The 18,212-nt window shown below is 37.2% G+C and overlaps 1 protein-coding gene across 2 annotated transcripts in view; it reads right to left on the bottom strand.

Moving 5' to 3' along the window:
* stat5a (signal transducer and activator of transcription 5a) overlaps positions 1-18,212 on the bottom strand; it is a 67,974-nt gene that overhangs the window by 2,013 nt on the left and 47,749 nt on the right. For both annotated transcript variants that reach the window (XM_041970364.1, XM_041970357.1), the window contains 15 exons: positions 15,685-15,774; positions 14,701-14,875; positions 14,031-14,161; positions 13,612-13,763; positions 13,062-13,217; positions 9,694-9,873; positions 9,059-9,146; positions 8,000-8,122; positions 7,522-7,614; positions 6,818-7,024; positions 6,076-6,170; positions 2,491-2,633; positions 1,000-1,155; positions 804-855; positions 81-191 (listed from right to left, as the gene is read on the bottom strand). In XM_041970364.1, the coding sequence (XP_041826298.1) occupies positions 81-191; positions 804-855; positions 1,000-1,155; positions 2,491-2,633; positions 6,076-6,170; positions 6,818-7,024; positions 7,522-7,614; positions 8,000-8,122; positions 9,059-9,146; positions 9,694-9,873; positions 13,062-13,217; positions 13,612-13,763; positions 14,031-14,161; positions 14,701-14,875; positions 15,685-15,774 (1,952 nt within the window). The remainder of the gene's footprint in view (positions 1-80; positions 192-803; positions 856-999; positions 1,156-2,490; positions 2,634-6,075; positions 6,171-6,817; positions 7,025-7,521; positions 7,615-7,999; positions 8,123-9,058; positions 9,147-9,693; positions 9,874-13,061; positions 13,218-13,611; positions 13,764-14,030; positions 14,162-14,700; positions 14,876-15,684; positions 15,775-18,212) is intronic.

Below are 18,212 nucleotides of genomic sequence, written 5' to 3'. Positions count from 1 at the left end.
CCAGATGGCATTACCAACACCAAGAAAACACGCGTGCATGCACAAAGCAGCTCGTCTATTCATAGGACTTAGCAACTTACATTGGTTGGTATATGCCATAAGAGTGAGGATGATTGACAGGTGCAGGGGAGGCACCTTGATCCATATAGGTTTGGTTCCCACTTGATGGATCTGGATTGGCTGTAGCAAATCTACATACACAAAGACAAACACACACACACACATACACAAAAAAATTTTTACAAAAATATTTTTTGTATATTTATCATTTATTTAAAATTACTGTAGTGCAAAATGTATCCACCAGGGGGCAGAAGACAAGTATCAGATTGTGTTCAACAGGGTTTTGAGCAAAGTTTTTACCATAAAGTAATGCAAAAGGTATCAGAAACAGTATGTATTAAATATGATACATAAGGCATTCAAGGGTTAAAAGCCTGAGCCTTTGTTGAGTGGTTGCCTAAGCAACAACTCTCAGCGTGTTTCACAGGCCTTTCTGCATCATTATAGCCATTCTCTCTTATGCGGGTGACCCCACCAATGAAATAGGCAGGCAGCATAGCATGCAACTAACAAGCCTAACTCTAATGATGAGTGAGTGAAGAGCTCACGCAGGAACCCTAGCCATCCTTAATTGGCCTCCTCCAACCGAAACAGCTAACTAATGGCTGATCTGAATTCAGGGTCGTATATAGTGATTAACTCTAAATTTTGCTTCAGAGTAAAATCTACTGTGATGATGGCAATAAAGGAGAGAAAGAGAGCAGAAAGAGAAGACAGAGAGGAAAGGAATGGATACTTACTCAGGCACCACTTGTTTGATCTGCGGTTTCACATAGCCATCCACTGCTTTAGCTTTAAAACAAAAAAAAAAACACAGGTAGACAGAATAACTAACATCTCACGATCAGCTCTCATTCATAGAAACATCTCTTAACTGTTGAGGCTTTGTAGCTGTTTCATTAAATTTGGATAATAAAAGCAGTTTGTGTTGCTTACAGAGTGGTGGGGTGTAATATTTGGAGAAAACCTCATCCTTGGGTCTGTCAGGGTAAAGGAACAGGAGGTGATTGAGATCGCTAATTCGGTCGGCCAGAGAGCGGATGGAGAAATCTTTGGTTGTGTAGGGCATGAGGTTCCAAACCATTCTCTCACCTAAGGAAACAGCATCCAAGCCAAATTATCAAGAAAAACAATCATGTGATCAGTTTAATCCAGATGATATTTCCAGATGTTTAATTACTGACACCAATCTAGCCTTAAACTATAACTGACATTTCATTGCTTATTGAATTCGTACGGTGAAGCTGATAGCAGTAGCTGCTGCTTAATTCCACATCCTGAGAAGCAAGATTGAGATCATTGTTTATTTGAAAGTCAACGATAGCTTTAGAAAGTTTTCCACAGATATTTTAATAAAAAAGCAACAAATGACACCACAGCACTGAGAAAAAAGTGAATACTGTTCAACAGTGAGGTGTCTCCTACTACAAGCTACTGCTTATTACTGTGATGGAAAATTTCTTAATTGTTGTAGACTATCATTAGTTAATAATGTAGATCAATGGTTCCCAACCTGGGGTCCGGGACCCCCAAAGAGCTCAGGAGGTCCCTGAGGCTTTGAACATTAAGAGCCATTTTGATTAATGTCCACACATTGTCCCTATCTTAAGAAAGAAAATTAAGGTTATATGTTAATTTATTTAATTTAATTTAACTTTGGCTTCACAGAAGGACAGGACTCGGCCAGAATACAGTATATAGGGTGAGAATCTCACTTTTGAAAGCATAAAACCAAGCATGGCTTCAGCACGGGGTGGGGCAGGTCTCTGAGAAAGATAGGTTGGGAACCACTGATGTAGAATATCAATATGTAGTTGCTCTAAGCTACATTTTATTATAGTAAACAGATGCTGCCAGATAATCAAAAAACACAAGTTTATTAAAATAATAGCTTGAAATGGAAATATTGAGAACCCAGTAAACAAATGACTGCTAAAGTAACACTTTAGAACCCAGTGGAAGCTTGCCCCTCCCTGAACTTAAACTAAGCAAACTATTACAATTCAACAAATGTCAGTTAAGATGCAAACATGCCTCTGAGTCTTGTAGCATAAAGCCAGATATTAGGGATTGGAGTTTGTTTGTGCAAAAGGGCAATGGGAGATGAAGGGGTGCATGTGTTTTGTGTGTATGAGTGTGTTAGAAAAAGAGACAAGGAATGATCAGGTGTTTTCAGTTTGTTGGGTCATACACTTGGAGGCATGTTTGTTTTTAGCTAAAATTAGTGTTTTTTGCGCTACTTTGTATGAAAAGTGCTTTATAAATAAAATTTGACTTAATTTGATTTGTTTTGTGTGTGTAGATTTGTCAGTGGCTTAATGTAGAGGTTTGCAAAGAGATCACATTAATTTTTAATCTGTCTTTGCTGCTCTAATTCACACTGATTCTCTAAAGTCAGAAAATGATCTTAAACGTTGCACACTGTACCTGCTTTATTGGGATTTTCTGCCACCCAAGCAATTGTAATTCCTCCAATCTCAGAGTCACTGAAGCGCAGAAGAAAGGTACCGTTGGGTTTGGACATCAGCATATCCTGAGCCTGTTGCTTGTTCACAAAACCCAAGATAGCTCTACAAAGAGAATATATATATATATGTATGTATAAGTAGAAAGAGAATTTTATATTTACATCACCACCACTGCTTTTTTTGTTTCCTGGCAAAACTAGGTTGCCAACGAAAAAGTCTAGAAATTTGACCACTTTATTTATTTATTTAACATTTAACACAAAAATCAAAGCTTTTAAAGTTTTACTAGAGTTTAGGATGAAGAAAAAAATCATATCTGTCGATAACTTAAATAGTGATACTTTCACAGCATTTCATCAGAATATTTAAGAACATCATAAACCGTAACACACAATGATAATAATACACTCTCATAATAAATAATAACACACAATTGCATTGTTTTCAATGACTACAGTGTGTGCACAATTATTAGGCAAATGAGTATTTTGATCATATCATCCTCTTTATGCATGTTGTCCTACTCCAACCGGTACAGGCTTGAAAGCCTACTACCAATTAAGCATATCAGGTGATGTGCATCTCTGTAATGAGAAGGGGTGTGGTCTAATGACATCAACACCCTATATCAGGTGTGCATAATTATTAGGCAACTTCCATTCCTTTGGCAAAATGGATCAGAAGAGAGATGTGACAGACTCTGAAAAGTCAAAAATAGTGAGATGTCTTGCAGAGGGATGCAGCACTCTTAAAATTGCCAAGCTTTTGAGGCGTGATCATCGAACAATCAAGCGTTTCATTCAAAATAGTCAACAGGGTCTTAAGAAGCGTGTTGAAAAAACAAGGCGCAAAATAACTGCCCATGAACTGAGGAAAATCAAGCATGAAGCTGCCAAGATGCCATTGGCCACCAGTTTTGCCATATTTCAGAGCTGCAACATCACTGGAGTGCCAAGAAGCACAAGGTGTGCAATACTCAGGGACATGGCCAAGGTAAGGAAGGCTGAAAAACGACCACCACTGAACAAGACACACAAGATAAAACGTCAAGACTGGGCCAAGAAATATCATAAGACTGATTTTTCTAAGGTTTTATGGACTGATGAAATGAAAGTGAGTCTTGATGGACCAGATGGATGGGCCCGTGGCTGGATCAGTACAGGGCAGAGAGCTCCACTCCGACTCAGACGCCAGCAAGGTGGAGGTGGGATACTGGTATGGGCTGGTGTCATCAAAGATGAGCTTGTGGGACCTTTTCGGGTTGAAGATGGAGTCAAGCGCAACTCCCAGTCTTACTGCCAGTTTCTGGAAGACAACTTCTTCAAGCAGTGGTACAGGAAGAAGTCAGCATCGTTCAAGAAAAACATGATTTTCATGCAGGACAATGCTTCATCACACGCATCCAAGTACTCCACTACGTGGCTGGCCAGAAAAGGTCTAAAAGAAGAGAAAATAATGACATGGCCTCCTTGTTCACCTGATCTTAACCCCATAGAGAACCTGTGGTCCCTCATCAAATGTGAGATCTACAGGGAGGGAAAACAGTACACCTCTCTGAACAGTGTCTGGGAGGCTGTGGTTGGTGCTGCATGCAATGTTGATCGTGAACAGATCAAGACACTGACAGAATCTATGGATGGCAGGCTTTTGAGTGTCCTCGCAAAGAAAGGTGGTTATATTGGTCACTGATTTGTTTTTGTTTTATTTTTGAATGCCAGAAATGTATATTTGTAAATTTTGAGTTGTTATATTGGTTTCCCTGGTGAAAATAAATAAGTGAAATGGGTTTATATTTGGTTTTTGTTAAGTTGCCTAATAATTATGCACAGTAATAGTCACCTACACACACAGAAATATCCTCCTAAGATACTAAAACTAAAAAGCCCCACTCCAACTTCCAAAAATATTCAGCTTTGATATTTATGAGTCTTTTGTGTTCATTGCGAACATAGTTGTTGTTCAATAATAAATTTAATCCTCAAAAATACAACTTGCCTAATAATTCTGCACACCCTGTATAAGTATGAGTCTTACTTTTTTTTTTTTTTTTAAGTACATAATTTTTTAGCAGCTTTTTGGTTAAATCTACCTGACATGTCTGACGTGTTTTCACATCTTCACTGCAGCTATTCCATAACTGAACCCCTCTTGTGGATACAGCGTTTGTTCTCACAGCTAGTTTTTTGAACATGTATGTTCCTCTCAGACAAAGTTTACTCTCGCTTAACTGGTAAAAACGTCTGGACACTATTTTGCAGTTGATTTTTAACTCTGTACATGATTTGAACAATTTTGAAATTGACCATGTCTTCACATACTAATGATGACTGATTTAAAACAAACAAAAAAAAAGAACTGAAACTGATTTAGATATTTTTCATCTATTATTACACCAAGGAATTATATTTCTCTTTCTTTTAATTTCTATATTATCTGTCACAAGTGTCTTTTTAGTGTTGGTTGATCTGTTTCCAAATATCATATATTTTGTTTTATTTAAATGTAATATTACCTTGTAAAGATCAAACCGACTCTTCAGTTTATTAAGTTCTTTTCCAATTCTATCCAAAAGGTCAATTGTACCCACAACAAAATAAATTTGCTTATTTAGTTTTTTAACAAACTGGACACTTCACATATATTATTAAAATACCAAATGAATAATTAATGGTCCCAAAGGGGAGTCTTTTCTATCATACTGATTTCACCATGGTTTATTTGTACATACTGGTCTTTCTTATTCAGATAACTTAGAAGCCAGTTGAGAGTAATTTTTCTCACTCCATACTTTTTACGTTTAGTTATCAATCTGTATTAAAAGTCTTTTTTATATCCAAAAAATACCAATGACATACTGTTTTTTTTTTTTTTATCACAGACGTTAACTCTTAAACAAAACATTTAAGTGGAAGTGAAGTGTTCTTTTTTTCTAAAACCAAATTGTTGGTCATTCAGTATATTGTGTTTAGTGATTTTACTTGGGAAACTTCCAGATTTCAAAGGCTGATTACAAATGTAGGTTAAGGGTTTCACCACACATTTAATTATATTCTTGACAAATGCCATATCAATACTGTTACAGTCTTTACAATAGCTTTATTTTAAAACCTTTAACAGCATCAGTGATTTTATTTCTCATCTGTTCCTTTAAAAAACATCATGTCCATGATTTCTATATTCATATTAATTGTGTTATCTCTGTTTTTAGGATGTTTTATTTCCATTACCAGGTCAGATCCAGAGTTTACAAAATATTTGTTGAACTTATTGACAGTCTTATTGACAATTATTTGCATTTAGAAAGTATGTAGGAAAGTTAGATCTATTATTTCTGTTTCCAATAATTGTATTTAATACTTTCCATGTGTTCTTTATATTATTCTTGTTGTTTTTTTAAGCTTGATTTAACACTGATTTTCACAGAACTGCAGTCCGATTGCTAAATTGAAAAAAAGATAATTACTTTACTGCATTTATGTTTCTGTAGTACCATAATTAAAAGCCAAAAATTCACATCAACTGAAAGCCTCTGCAGCTTCCTTACCCATCATTCCAGTGTGGTTTCAGATGCTTTTTAGTGAGTTCCATCACACCATCAAACCACTGCCAAAATGTGAAGTTCCTCCCAGGCAAGCTTTCCTGAAGACAATGAAAAATGGTCTTGAAAAAAAACACTTTAAGATTTAAGATTCCACCAAGTCGAGAACTCCTTAGCTTTAATTTCCACGCATCCTAGTTGCATTTATATTTCACAAAGCTTACAACTGCACATGCATATGTTGTATGACTGAGTACCTGCTCGTGTGTAGTGGCTGAAACATAATGTTCCTATTATCTAAAAAAAATAATGATTTATGATGAATGGAAGTGAATTTTTTGCCTTCAGCGGCTGCGTTGAGCTAGAAAATGAGCCCTTTAGCATTTTTCGATGTAGATAAACAGACCCATTAAGATGACGACCTGGCAACCAATGAGGCATTCTCGCTCAAGTTGACCACAGAGTAGTGCTGTAGGAATGCCGCAAATGGAGCAAGAAATATTGCTGTGTATGAATAGAATGAATCATAGTAACAGAAAACACTTCTATGAATAGCAAGCATGTGGCTGAAATATCTTACGGATACTGGCCTGTGGGCTTTTTAAAAATGTACACGGAAGAAAAACATCTCTAAATGCACCATGACACAAATCCATTCATTAAAACTGATCATAGACGATAAATAGAATGTTTTTTAAAATGCTGCATGTTTGCATAAAGGATCACGAGGTAAGCGACTGGTACTGACTCTGTTAAACTGTGACCAGGTCATTGTCATGCTCCGGTAGTCATCAGGGTTGTTGCTGGAGCTGCTGAAGGCCTTTTGAGCCAGAAAAACCAGGTTCTCCTCTGACAAGCCTCGGTTGCTCTGCACCTCTGCTTTGTACTTCATGTTGATAGCATCACACAGCTGAGGCCAGAGCACTTTATCTGGCACGAGGAAAGGCACTCGTCCCTACATACACAGAAAAACACCAAGATTTTAAATGAGCCTTGCTAAAGGGTGTAAAGCGGAAGCAATGAGCAAAAGATCATCATTTTATGAAACATTAAACACAAATAAGTATAATCGGCAACTTTCATAAAATTTGAACATTTGATGCTACATGACTGTGCCTGAATCAAACATTTTATGTTTATTTTCTCTTTATTTCTGCTCGATTAGTTATTAAGCAGAAAGAGGACTTACACATTATATGGGACTGATTTTTCAGAGTATACATTTAAAGAAATCCCATAAAGCCAGTCTTCATACCAGCAACTACGAATATTCTAGGCACTTTGTTAAATGTACAATATTTCAAACAATAATGATAGCTGCTAAATAAAACAGAAACTTTTATATGCTAGATGTTACTGAAACATTAAAACAGGGACTAATTTAAAAAATATAACAACCTCTAGATAAAATTTTCAACATAGACACACATTTACACAAAAACATGGACTCACCGGTTCTGCAAAAGCATTGTCCCACAATACAGTTGCTGTAGCATTATTGTCTTGGCTACCGTGAACTATCACCACTACAGGAAGTGATAGTGTCTGCTCACAGAAAAAGCACAAGATGTCAGATTAGTGGAGAAATGCTGTAACCATAAATGATGCACATACTCTCTCTAAAAAAAAACAAAAAAAAAAAAACATCAAATCTATTACATTTTTCTGTAGATTTAATTGTTGATAGAGGGGAATGTTTTTATGACACATGATAAATATTAATGAAGACAGGCAAGAAATTGATGTGATTTGGTTTACATAGTGCACACACAGCTCAATAAGTGTCATATCAGATGCTCAAGCTTTTATGAGAATAAACAGATTCCAGTAGGGACAAAAACATCTTTCAGTAATATATATATATATATGTGTGTGTGTGTGTGTGTGTGTGTGTGTGAACATTAAATTCCCTCTGCATTCACCTACTTACCTTAACTTGAAAGACAAGTTCATTGCTCCCAACACTAAACTGTGACTCAAACAGAATGGTGAACTTCTCTTCAGTGACTGATTCTGCTCCTCTTCTGTCCGATCTTTTGATCCTCTTCAAAGACTATAGTGATGATATATAAGAATATGATGTGTGTACATACAAACATACAGTAAGATTATTATTGTGCATATCATGAACAAAGTATATATGCATATTTCATTTTGAGTCAGACTACAGGGCTGACATCTAAATAATCCATGAAGGGCTCTAGGGCATTGTTGCTAACAACGTTTATGATATGCAGCAGCGGACTGAGGCTCAGAAGCATTGCTATGTGCTTGTGTAGCACATTCAAAGCCATACCCACAATTCAATATCACCAGACAGGGAAAGTGGATGGTTAATCTCATCAGATCCAAACAACTTTGACTGCTTCTGTTTGTTTTCAAATACACAAATCAAAACCTCAGGCATACTCTCAATATGGGTACAGGTACTTTTGTGTGTAGCATGTTGTTCTTAATGGTCCAAAACCACCAAGAAAGAGGCAGGTGATCCTTTAGGTGCTGTGGGCTGAGCAGGCTTGCTCTGGCACACATCAGAGACAACTGAATGGATAGAGATGTGGACAGTCTGATCTATGTCTGGATCTCTATGGCATGTTCTTTGAGATGTTTCTGAGCAGCTTTTGCAGTATTACGTGGCACACTTTATTGACAAGGGAACCACTGAGGAGTGTCACGGCCAGTAAAAAGTTTTAAAGCTGTCTAGTTGGTGTATACTCTTCATATTCCCTATTTCACAAAGAGAAAATATGTTGGACATAGCAGCTGGCAAATAATTTACTTGTATTGTGAGCAGCTCTAAAGTAAACCTACAAACAATTATGTATTTTTAGCTTAATAAATTATTTACATGTACTGAAACAAGGGAAGATAATACGGGGAAGATTGAAATATGTAGATAATACCTAATTATAATTCTTGATTAACTTTTTCAGGCAGTTTAAGTGGAAATAAAGTAATCTGGTCATCTAGACCATAAAGCTGGACTCACCATGTTCCTGAAGTGGGCGCTGAGTGTGCCTGTAGTCTGGTGGTACTCCATCACACAGTTGTTGTTAAGAATTTCTCCGCTACTGTCACTGAGAAAGGGAGACAATTAAGGGTTGAGTCAATTAGTTCTTCATTCTTTTGTGATGCACTTAAGTGCTGGGAATTATATCCTCCCTTATATTCCACTCATGTAAGTTCTAAGAATCGTGTTCACACTTAAGCCCTGTGTAACTAAAATGTGTAACTATCACCATGACCATCTTTCCTTCACCAGAAACATCCAGTAGATGTCTCTGGGCAAGCAGATAAAAGAGAGCAGATGATGACTGAGCTGTTGAATATCTCATTTTCCCACAAGCTGCCTAGCTGAAGTTTTGGAGGGTTTCTATGAGTTGGGATGAATGTGGAACGAGGCTGTGAAACAGGCTAAATGTGGATTCTGTATCCTCTCCATAGATTCCTCAGAGGGCATTATTCAAGTTCCAGTCATGTTTATGTGGTGAGGTCTGGATACACACTTGGCCAGAGTTCATTCTGGGATTCAATAATCCCTGTGGGAAGGCTAAACTCCTCATTTTTAGTTTTTTTTAAACATCTTTTTACATCCACTGAGAGAAAGTGTTGTACTAGACTTACTTCCTTGTGTTTTCATTTTTAAGCAGTGCCTTGGCTTGCTGTTCACTAATGATGGTGGCTTTGACTTGTGGAGGATTCATGTGCACATTTAACTTCCCCCCCACTAGGAGGCGCACTGTGGCGGCAAACTTGGTTTGGGTTTTTAGGACCTGCGGAGGCTGTTTCTCAATGATGAAGGTGCTGTGGACAAACAACAAAAGGAAAATTAGGAGTAAACAACAGAACCAAACTGTGATTGACTAGCTCAACGTTCTTAAAGCTGAGACCAAGTAAAGGCATTATGTAATGTTATGTTACCTATAATCTAGCATTGTAGCACATACAGTAATGTTTGCCTCAAGTATTATTGATCAAGGACTGAGAGTGTTTTTTTTTATTATAAAATGGTTAAATTGTTGTAAAACTGCAGCCAACTGCTCAAACAACCATCACCACAAGAGGAATAAATAGATAACAAAATTAAAAGTACATTTAAAATATATAAAATGATAAAATTAAGTAAAAAAAATGTAGCTAAGAGGAAGGTGTTTTCAAATCTATTTGTATAATATGTTGGCAAAATATATCTGCAATCTTACAGGAGAAACTTGAACACCTCGGATTAGAAGTGCACAGGACCAATAAAAGATGACCTTGTCGTGACCAACAACCTCCAGTTTGTTCTGAGTCAATTCAGCTTTATTTGTATTGCGCCATTTTAAAACAGAGTCATCTCAGGGTACTTTACAGACATAATCAATTTAAGTCAATCACTGTGATCCAATTAAAAGGAATCCACATTAGTTCAATTTATAATAACTGTGTTCATACAAGCCAAATCATTTTAAAAAATCTAAGGAAACCAATGGACTGCATTGAATCTTAAAAGCTGGGCCGATTTGTGATAGTAAATGCTTTTTACCACCTGATAAAAGAGATAGTAAAAACTAATAAAAAAAAAAAACATTGTCATAAAAGTTTATTAACCTAAAAACTATTAGGATTCAAATAAAAGCAAAGGCACTGACAGGCTTAACAACCAGTAGCATCAAAGGTTCAAGGCCACCTTGCAGCTAGTTTCACTGGACAGGTATTTGTACTTTTACATGCACTCGTCAGGCTTATTAATTAGTAAAGGCGAAATGCCTCTTGAATTATTCCTGCAGCAGCCAGCGATCATCTCTTTGGTTGAAGTACATTAATATTTTTATTACACATCGTAAATAATTACAGAAGATCATTTTTAGATGCTACTTGTCTTTGTAACCAAGCTAAAAAACATGATAAAAAGTGTGTGTTTTTTTTGAGAAGCATCCATTTACAGGTACACTTTTTTTTAATCACAGTAGTATGAGTTTGTGTTCTAGAAACAAGGCCATAAGCCTGAAACATAATGCTATTTAATAGTTGTAATGGTTCATTGATGTCATCCTTATTGTACAGTACATGTGACGCATGACCAATTTGCATACATGGTGTGGCTAAATTTGCCCTTGGACATTTTGCATTTAGCCACTTGCCAAGATTTACATAACTTACCAAAAAACAAGAAATTTCTTGAAGTAATTTAAGAAACAACCTAATTTAAATGTTTGATAACCCTTGTAAAACAAAAGCTGACATTTTGTGCGCTAGTGTGCTAATTGCAAGGAATGTTTATGTTGTGCATTCGCATGTTGTTTGCTTTGCCATATGACTGCTGACTCACAACACTGATCCAATCCCAAGATTAAAACTGACATCAAACTATTTTTTACATTGAAGTTGTAATTTAGCACTAAATTCTAAAATAAATACTTGGTATTTATTTGATCTATATCTTAGTCTAAAATAGGATTTTTTGTATCTGTTGATTTTAAGGGAAATGAACAGATACTGCTTTTAATCATTCTATTAGTTTTTTAATGTGCAAAATAGTAGATAATGCTGTGTGCTGACAGCGAGAACTGCATGTTCCTTTCCTGTAAGTTTTGAAAACACAACACTTTGAAAATAACCATAGGTAAGGGAGTAACTATGCCCATTCACAGAACATCATACTAAAAAATCAGTGTTCAGTAAACAAACAAGTAACTATTATATTCTCTTGAAGTGGTTGGCCTCTGTTTCTGACTGTACGATGTCCGATTTCCACAGCACAACACAAAAACAGAGCAAGAAGTGACAACAACAAACATGGTCAAATAAGTAATCCTCAGGCGCTGGGGGACCTTGGAGGAAAAACATTCTGTTGTTATGAACCTTAAAGCCTTCAGATCTGTAGCTGAACTAAGTGGTGCTGAGAAGGCAGCACTTTCCCTTTCTCAGTGTGAGACCTCCTGGGCTTTCAGGGGAATCTAGAGAGGATGTTGCTGAGGAACATAACCTGAATTTGTACTGCACCTAAAAACAGTGCGTTACTGTCTGGTCACAGGCTTGTCTGTGGCCAATCAGAAATCATTGTGACAATGACATGACTTCTCAGTGTGTTATGGGTCCCTGCAGGGACTATCCTCTAGGAAAGTGGGAGAGGATCTGTCAAAAACTTCAGAGTACTCTTGAGCTGAGATGCTGCAGGGTTTAAAGGCTCTGGCAGATGTGCCTCTGGGGACTACAATAATGGACTGAAACAAGTTGCATGTACTCTTGGTCTCCTTGAAGTTCTTGCACAATGCATGCGCTTTGTCTCTGGAGATCTCTTTAGGTGGATTTAACATCCATTCTCGAGCTTTGGGCACATTCACAGCCATGAGTCTTTAACAAATCTGTCAACTCCATCCATCCTTCCATCCATCCATCCATCCATCCATCCATCCATCCATCCATCCATCCATTCATCCATCCATCCATCCTCTTGCCACTTATCTGGGGTCGGGTTCCTGACCAGATACCACCTCATCATGACAATTACAATGATGCAAATTTATTTGCCTGAACTATAAACAGATTTACTGGTTGCTTCTCTTTACTGACAAAGTGGTTGTTCAGTGACTGCATTAAAATGCACTTGGGGAGTTTTACCAAATCAACCAAAAAATCCTCTGAATCATAACTGAAAACTAAATTAAGCTAAATCTAAAGTAAAATGTTCTGACTTTAGCAGACATTCCCTATTGCTAAGTACTAAATAGGAGAACAGAAACAAACTTCCACAAACCTTTCTCATGTGGATTAAATCATTAGGTGGATAACTGGAATGCCTGACTAATTTAATTTAAGACAGAGGACATCTCTCTCTCTTTCTCATTTGGCAACAAAACTAAGTATGCTTGTGTAGCAGGACTTGCTTGTATAAGGAACAGGAAAGGGCAGCTGAACACTTCCCAAGATGATACCTTAATAAAATGGTACCTTTTTTTAGGTGAAGGTAGAATTATAAGACATTTAGAAAACTTAAAACACACACACACCTGGTGACCAAGGCTGAGATGATATCTGTGATAGTACTGTTGAGTTCATTTAGGAGCTCTTCAACAGGTCCAGGGATGGGCAGCTGCTGCCTGAGGTGCTCTGCCCTCCGAATCTGCTGCCTATTTTGCCAAATAGTTTCAGCCAGCTTTTCACACCTGATATGTAATACAACATAAAACACAAGTAGAAATATATACAAATGAGGAACGACCAAACTTTTGCTTATTCAAATCTGTAGAAATTTGTATTCAAAAGTGAATCCTATCACAAAGAGTACACCAGCAGGCTAATTCAAAATAACACTCTTTGTTCAGACTGAATGAAAAAGGAAAACAGCAAAGAAAATATTTTAATATAAGGGATTAAAAGACAATAAGCAAGAAATGTCAATCTCTGTCATTGTTGGGTAAATCTCTCTTTTTAAAAGCCAATAAACTTGGAAATAAACGCAGTGGTACTCATTGCCGACTAGTAAACCCATGACCTCTTTCCTTAGTGAGGGAGTTTGGTAGCTGTGTTCTTCGTGGGGGGCAGGAAAAAAAGACTCACCAGGACTGAAGGATGTCCAGGCCTCCCTCTTGTGGGCCCCCATTGCCTGCCAGCTGTTGCCTTCTCTTCCACTGGATCAACTCGTCATCCAGAATGATGGTCTGCTGCTTCCTCAACAGCTGCAGTGTTTTCTGGTGCTTCTCTGCCAGATCCTACACACGAACATACAAGACACACACGCACACCCCAAAAAAAACCCCCAAAAAACAAACAAAAGAAAAACTAGTTTAGAATTTTCTCTTTGTGCAGAGGCTCGCTCACATCCATCCACTGGTATCCATGCATGCAAATACTCATTTAAAAAACTAAATAAATAAAAATAATAATAATAATATTAATGAACATTATTCATACAGTGATTCACTTTCTGTGTAACTGCATGAATAACACAAATGGTGTTTTTCCCGAGCAAATCTCACCAGTCTGTATTTCTGTAGTGTGTTGGCCTCTCTTGTCAGCCATGCCTCCACTGTGGCTCTCTTGCTGAGAAGGCCGGGCTCCCGTAGCTGGCGGTCAGCAGGGGGCAGCGTGGCAAGGCTGGTCAGCTGAGCTGAGGAGGGTGGGGACAAGTTAAACACTGACAGAGTGGAGAGAAATGTTTAAACCGTTCACTATGCTGTGCCCTTGAAGAATAATTGTTTAAATCACCTCCTGAAAAGGTAGAACAGCCATTCAAAGGCTCAATACTGTTTGCTGCATCTTTTGAGCCTAAGCTGTTAAGTTGTGGAAGCTCCAGCATTTAGTTTTTTTTTTACTGTTTAGCAAAAGAAATTTTAAGACCGTGGTGAAAACATGTGAAACCATCTCTTTAAATAAAGTTTAAATGGTCATATTTAAAACTAGTAAAGGATGTAAAATTGATTTACTTCTCAAGAGGCTAAAGTTTGATTAAAAATAAACAATTTCATTGAAGAAAAGAGCAGTTTAATTAAGCTGCAAACTTGAACTGCTTGTGGGCTTGAATTAAACATATTTCTCTTCTATTAATTTCACAATAATTCCAACCCTGAAGCCAGACAACCAGTCAAATCAGTAATTCACTAAATAATTTAGAGCAACGTTAATGACATGCAAGTGTTCGGGTCTCACCCTGGATGCGAAGACTCTCCTGATACTGGATGATGAAGTACTCCTGGTTGTGCTGGAGCTTGCGCAGGTCATTCTCAGTGTCTTGGGTGAGCAGACGAAGCTCTTCAAAAGCTTGATTGATTTGCTGATACTTCTGAGACATGCTGTCCATCATTCCACTCAATGGAGAGTTTGACTAACAATAACAATGTGGGATTGATGAAGATGGAGGAAACAGAGATTTTAGAGTGTGTGATTAGAAATGTTTGTGTTTGAAATGGCCTAGATATTGGATTGTTTATGGTTGTTAATGGAAATGGCTGGCCACTGATGAGCTAAAAGCTGAGATTGCATGTATATCCTTAGGGAAGGGAACTAAGCTGGATGTGTGATTCATTGACCTCTATATCTTACATTTGGGCTACTTGACAACTAAACCCTTGATGATCAAAAGAAAATGCAAACTGATATGTAATGAAACCACATGGTCACTTCAGGACTGAGTGAGTGAACTATTGTGCCCTAAAGGTTCAGACTAAACAGGGTAAAATTCAGTCAGTTCAAACATATTCCACTAAGAGAAAAGACTTGTGACTGAAAATCAATTCACCACAGGAGTTGCTGAGAGTCAGATGTTTTATGCACTACTGACTTTATGGTTTTATGACTCAGAGCATCTTATAAACTGTGAAATTGTTTACTTTCATTGATATCCCTTCAAATGGAAAGATTACAGATGTTTTACCGTATGAATGAGCAGACATAAATGTCCCTAAAGCATTGTATCTGTAACACCCAGGACTGTGCAGACATTTGTTTGAAAAACAGATGAAAGTGAGACTTATCCTGTTACCCAATCTCTGAATCAAACACCATTATGTAGTTTCAGCTTTCCTTGGTGTTTTCAGCCTCAGTAAACGCTATAAAATGAATATTACATGGAGGTATGTCTGCAGGTGACAGCCTGGATTTACAATTTGCAAAACACACATGTATTTGACTTACATTTGTGGCCTCTCTGACAAGCCTCTGCTCTGTGTAGAGGATGTGTTTGATACATCGGACCAACTCCAGAGGACAGCGGTCATACGTGCTCTGAAAGACAAGGAGCACATGAACTGTGTTAAGGCCTGTTAGCTCCTGACGAGCGAAGCAGCCGCTCCACACAGGACACACCAATTTAGTTTAGCATCAAAGAAGCTTGCTAAGTTCTGGTGTCAACGCTGCTGACATGCTAAAACCCATTAGCCTAATGAGACCCAGCATGCTGTAGTTCAGGGACATGACTTAGTAGTGTACACACAGTTAAGCTGTTTATGTCTTATTATGATTATTTTATCTGGAGATGAGTAGTTCATAAAATTCTGGTTTCACTTTTTTGTTTGAAAATGTTGTTTGGAGTCTGTTGGTTTTAGTGGGATTGATTTGTGCTATAATTGCTTTCTTTGAACTGCATTAGTGTGGACACTGCATCATGGCAAACAAGAACTGCGCTCAATATCTAATTTCATCTGCATTCACACTGTTTCTCTGACTGGTTTTAGGGAGGGAAGACAAACAGAGGGGAACATTTATGAGCAGGGTGTTTGATCATAAATAGCAGTGGTGGTTGGCTACCTTAGAATTCACTTGTTTTCCTCAGATTGTTTACAACCTGTTCTCGAGACACTGTGTGCTCTTTCTAGGAGCTACTGCAAAGAAGACAACTGAACTGAACATGTATGTTCTAAGAGCTAATTATGTTTCACTGTAAAATAAAAATCTAATGAGTTGCTAGAAACAGAGGCAGTACAATTCTGAGCTGATGTGCAAAATAAGCCCTTTGCATACAAATTATTTTTTTCTCCCCTTTTTATTAAAATAATAAATAAAGGCTGATACTGACTAGTGCCTCTCACTAATAAAGCTCAAAACAACAAGCCTCACTTGTTACAGGTTTCGCAATTAAATTTTTGCTTTGATCTTTCACAGTTGAAATTGAGAAGTCAACAGGTGGGATTGGCTGACAAGATCTGCTAGATGTTGTGTGTTTACGGATTATGTCACAATGCATGACCCGTACAGATAAAGTGTTTTCACAACAGACTACCACATTAAGAGAAATTCAATTTTATTTATTTATTTTTCAAATAAGGTTATGAGAATTACTTATGAGCTGTCAATATCTTACCAGCTGTAAAAAGTAGACAGTGTTCTTAGTTTGAAGAGCCAGAGTATTTCTGAGAGGCAAACCAAGCTAAACATTGCTCAAGCCTAAGGCCACCAGAGGAATGTTTTTCTGGAAGTACTCAAACCTCAAAGATTTCATATTGGTTCAATTAACCAATGTATTGTGGATTTTTACACCATGTTAATTTTCCATCAGACAGTTAAATGGACTGTGGACTGTGTTGCAACATGGACGCTCAACTGTTTAGAAATTCCAGTGATTAAGTAAATAACAGATGCAAACATGACTGTAAAAATGCACAATATCTGCTCAACAGCTATTACTATTACTATTTTTCTTTAGGTTTAAGTTGTTTTAGTTTAAATCAGATGGATAAATAAGATAAATTCTGTCCAAAGGTTAGCCTGGCTCACCCATCATAAACCCCTCCCAGATAGACAACGCCAGTTCATAAAACAAACTATTTCTTGATGATCAAGGTTACACTGTGCTGTTGTCTTGAGTACATAAAGTGAGGTGAAATGTGTAAAAATCTACATGTCATACTGTGCTGGGCAAACTGTAACTGAAATATTACGGTTTTAGAAATGGGTGGCTTCCTCATTTATTAAAAAAGGAAATAAAGAAAATTCTATGACCCCTGTGGCAAATCTGTTGCCCATCTGCCCAATCGTGATACTAAGAGTAAGCCTCGGTCACATCTCCAGCATCCAGATCTCATACCACGTGACTCTAAAAACAATACTTTAACAAAGATTAAGTAATTAATCAGATGCGATAATGTTAGTGTGAATTTGTTATCTTTATGTAAATAAGCCAGCTTTGCTAAATAACAATTATTGTTGTCACTGCACTGTAAAAGAAAAGTTGTTAAAAAGGTAAAGTGAACTTAAAAAAGTAAAGCAACCAGCTGCAAAGCTTGTTTGAGTAAATTCAACTAAGGCATCTGGTGTTGTGTGAACCAAAATTAAAGAGGGTAACTAAAATTATAATCTTAAATTAAACAAAGCTAGGGCAGATATTCAGGTCTACTAATGTCTTTGAGCTGAAAAAACGCATGTTAAGTTGAAAATATCTCTGAATAGTTGTCTCAAATTAGTCCAACTTTATATTTTGATTTCAATTTACACTCTTAATTTAGTTTGACACAACATGATTTTTTTTAGTTTACTCAAAAATGCTTTGCAGCTGGTTGCCTTACTTTTTAAAAGCTTTCTCAACTACTCATTCTTTAGTTGGGAAGTCTATATTCTGTCCATCCATTTTCTATACTTGCTTATTCAAATGCAGTGTCACAGGCAGCTGGCATCTACCCCAGCATCTACTAGGTGAGAGGCAGTTACACTCTGGACAGGTCGCCAGT

This window comes from Melanotaenia boesemani, chromosome 2, assembly GCF_017639745.1.
Source record: "Melanotaenia boesemani isolate fMelBoe1 chromosome 2, fMelBoe1.pri, whole genome shotgun sequence".
Lineage (NCBI taxonomy): Eukaryota > Metazoa > Chordata > Actinopteri > Atheriniformes > Melanotaeniidae > Melanotaenia > Melanotaenia boesemani.
This window is presented reverse-complemented; position numbering and strand designations above follow the sequence as displayed.